This window comes from Microtus oregoni, unplaced genomic scaffold, assembly GCF_018167655.1.
Source record: "Microtus oregoni isolate MIOR12 unplaced genomic scaffold, Mior012 000014F_ref0000157, whole genome shotgun sequence".
NCBI lineage: Eukaryota > Metazoa > Chordata > Mammalia > Rodentia > Cricetidae > Microtus > Microtus oregoni.
Window position 1 is genome coordinate 9,504,192 of NW_024543073.1, and position 1,939 is coordinate 9,506,130.

The following is a 1,939-nucleotide window of genomic DNA, read 5'->3' on the forward strand; positions in this document are numbered from 1 at the left end:
TTCCTCAGTTTATTTCAAGAGAACAAAGAATCAGCCATCAAATTCTGTACAAAAACATGGTGTTAGAGTGTGGTGACCAACAGGCCAGCTAGCCCCCTTCCCTTGCCTAAGTCCAAAGCTTCCCCTAATTTAACAAAAACAGGACCCAACCCCCTACCCCCACACACAAAAAGCTAACAAATTCTGGAAAAAATTATGAAAAATTAGGGAGACCCTCCTTAATTGTCTTTCTTCTTACTACCAATCCAGGGACTTGTGGGGAGGATCGTGGTCACAGCCAAGGTGGGCAGGCAGGCATTGGCAGACGTAGTGTTTGGCAACTATGGGGCTGGGGTGGGATCTTGGAGGGAGACAAGTGGCTTAGAGAAGGAAGTAGACCTCCACTGGCCCTGGTCCAGAGAACACTCAAAACACAGTTTATAAAAAATCAGGGCCAGGGTAGAAGAGAAAAAAGTCATCAGAATCAAAAACTAAACAGTGGAAAGATTTGTTTTTTTGTTTTTCTTCTCTAAAAGGCAAAAGGCTACAAACAGCTCAGGTCCTGAGCTCCCCAGGATAGGGGTCTTCCACTGACCCCAAAACCCAGCTGGAGGGGTGGGGAGCCAGGAGAGGCGAGCGCTTTAAAAAGCCAACTCTGGATGAGAAGGCCTTGATCTTGAGCAGCCTTCTCTGCCTCCTGCCCTGCCTCGGTGAAGGCTGGTGAGGCCAGGGCTATGCCGGTAAGCTCAGCTTCTTCCCCTTGAGGACTTTGGTGATGTAGAGGTAGAAGAAATCGCAGTAGAGGACTGTCTGGACCAGGCCAGCAACAATGGCGATGAGGTCAAAAAAGCCCTCAAAGTGGTAGCGCCAGATCCAGTTGAAGAGATAGAGCGTGCGGTAGAAACCTAGTGCGAACAGGTAGTGGCTGGTGATGGTCTCCGCCTCACCCGTCTTGCTCACCATGAACAACTGCGGCAAGATGGCCACTGACTCCAGGTAGATGGAGAAAGTCCAGAGGATCTCCAGAGGGGTGAAGTCATGGTTGACCAGGAATGCCAGAATGGCTGTGGGAACAACGAGGAACTCCACGCGGAAAGTATCGTGGTTCCCGTCGTAAGTAGCTTTAAACTTGCTGTATATCATCCACACCGTGGTAAAGGAACAAGCTATGTAGACCACCTTCATGCAGGTGTTGTAGAGTGAAATGTAGTTGGTGAACAGGTCCAGGTATCGGGCAGTAAACACCACAGCAAACAGGACCTGGCTCTTCCCTGAAATGCCCGCACACGATCGGGACTTCCAGATTTTGAGCAGTAACAAGATGATGGCTAGGAGGTGGGAGAGGTCTCCCAGGAATCGGAAGAGGTTCATGACTGGGGAGCTCGGGCAGGACTGAGCTGGGGGAAGGTTGGCCAACCGGGCTGCCCCGGAGCTGCGGTGCTGCTGGGCTGAGGGCGGGAGAGGAGCCCTTCGGTAGCTCAGCTCCGGGGAGGGGGCTCTGGGAGGTGAGCCGAGGCCGGAGCTGGTGGCAGAGCTCCAAAGATGTTTTAATATGTGTATTGTACATATGCACGGGAGCTCATGGGAATTATATTATATTAAATCCCGTGTCTGTTATATCAGGGAAAGAGCAATGACTTTTCGGAGAAGTGACTATGTTAGCTAGTAAGTGTAGCAGGCATCTGCACTGCTACTCCTTCAGGGTGTCCTTTCCTGTTTCGTCAGCTGAGGCTTTTCGGAGAAAGTTGAGCATGCCCCAAAGGGTTCCTCTGCTGTTTCAACCCTTTAAACACAGGTTCCAAGCCCTCAAAATATATGCCTGCTACTTTTTCCTTTTGAACTAATATCTGAAACTGAGCATGCTCAGGGCCTTTCTAATGACCATATAGGATCCTCTAGCAAAAGCCCCATGCTTCGTTTAGAACAAGATGAAGGAAAATGACTTTGAGCTTCATGAGCA

The 1,939-nt window shown here is 50.0% G+C and overlaps 1 protein-coding gene across 1 annotated transcript; it reads right to left on the reverse strand.

The window, feature by feature from the left end:
• Positions 1-331: 331 nt before the first annotated feature.
• Positions 332-1,509, reverse strand: LOC121455835 (ER lumen protein-retaining receptor 1-like). The gene has a single exon (XM_041663552.1). The coding sequence runs from the start codon at positions 1,348-1,350 to the stop codon at positions 712-714; it is 639 nt and encodes a 212-aa protein (XP_041519486.1). The 5' UTR covers positions 1,351-1,509; the 3' UTR covers positions 332-711.
• Between the last annotated feature and the right edge of the window lie 430 nt (positions 1,510-1,939).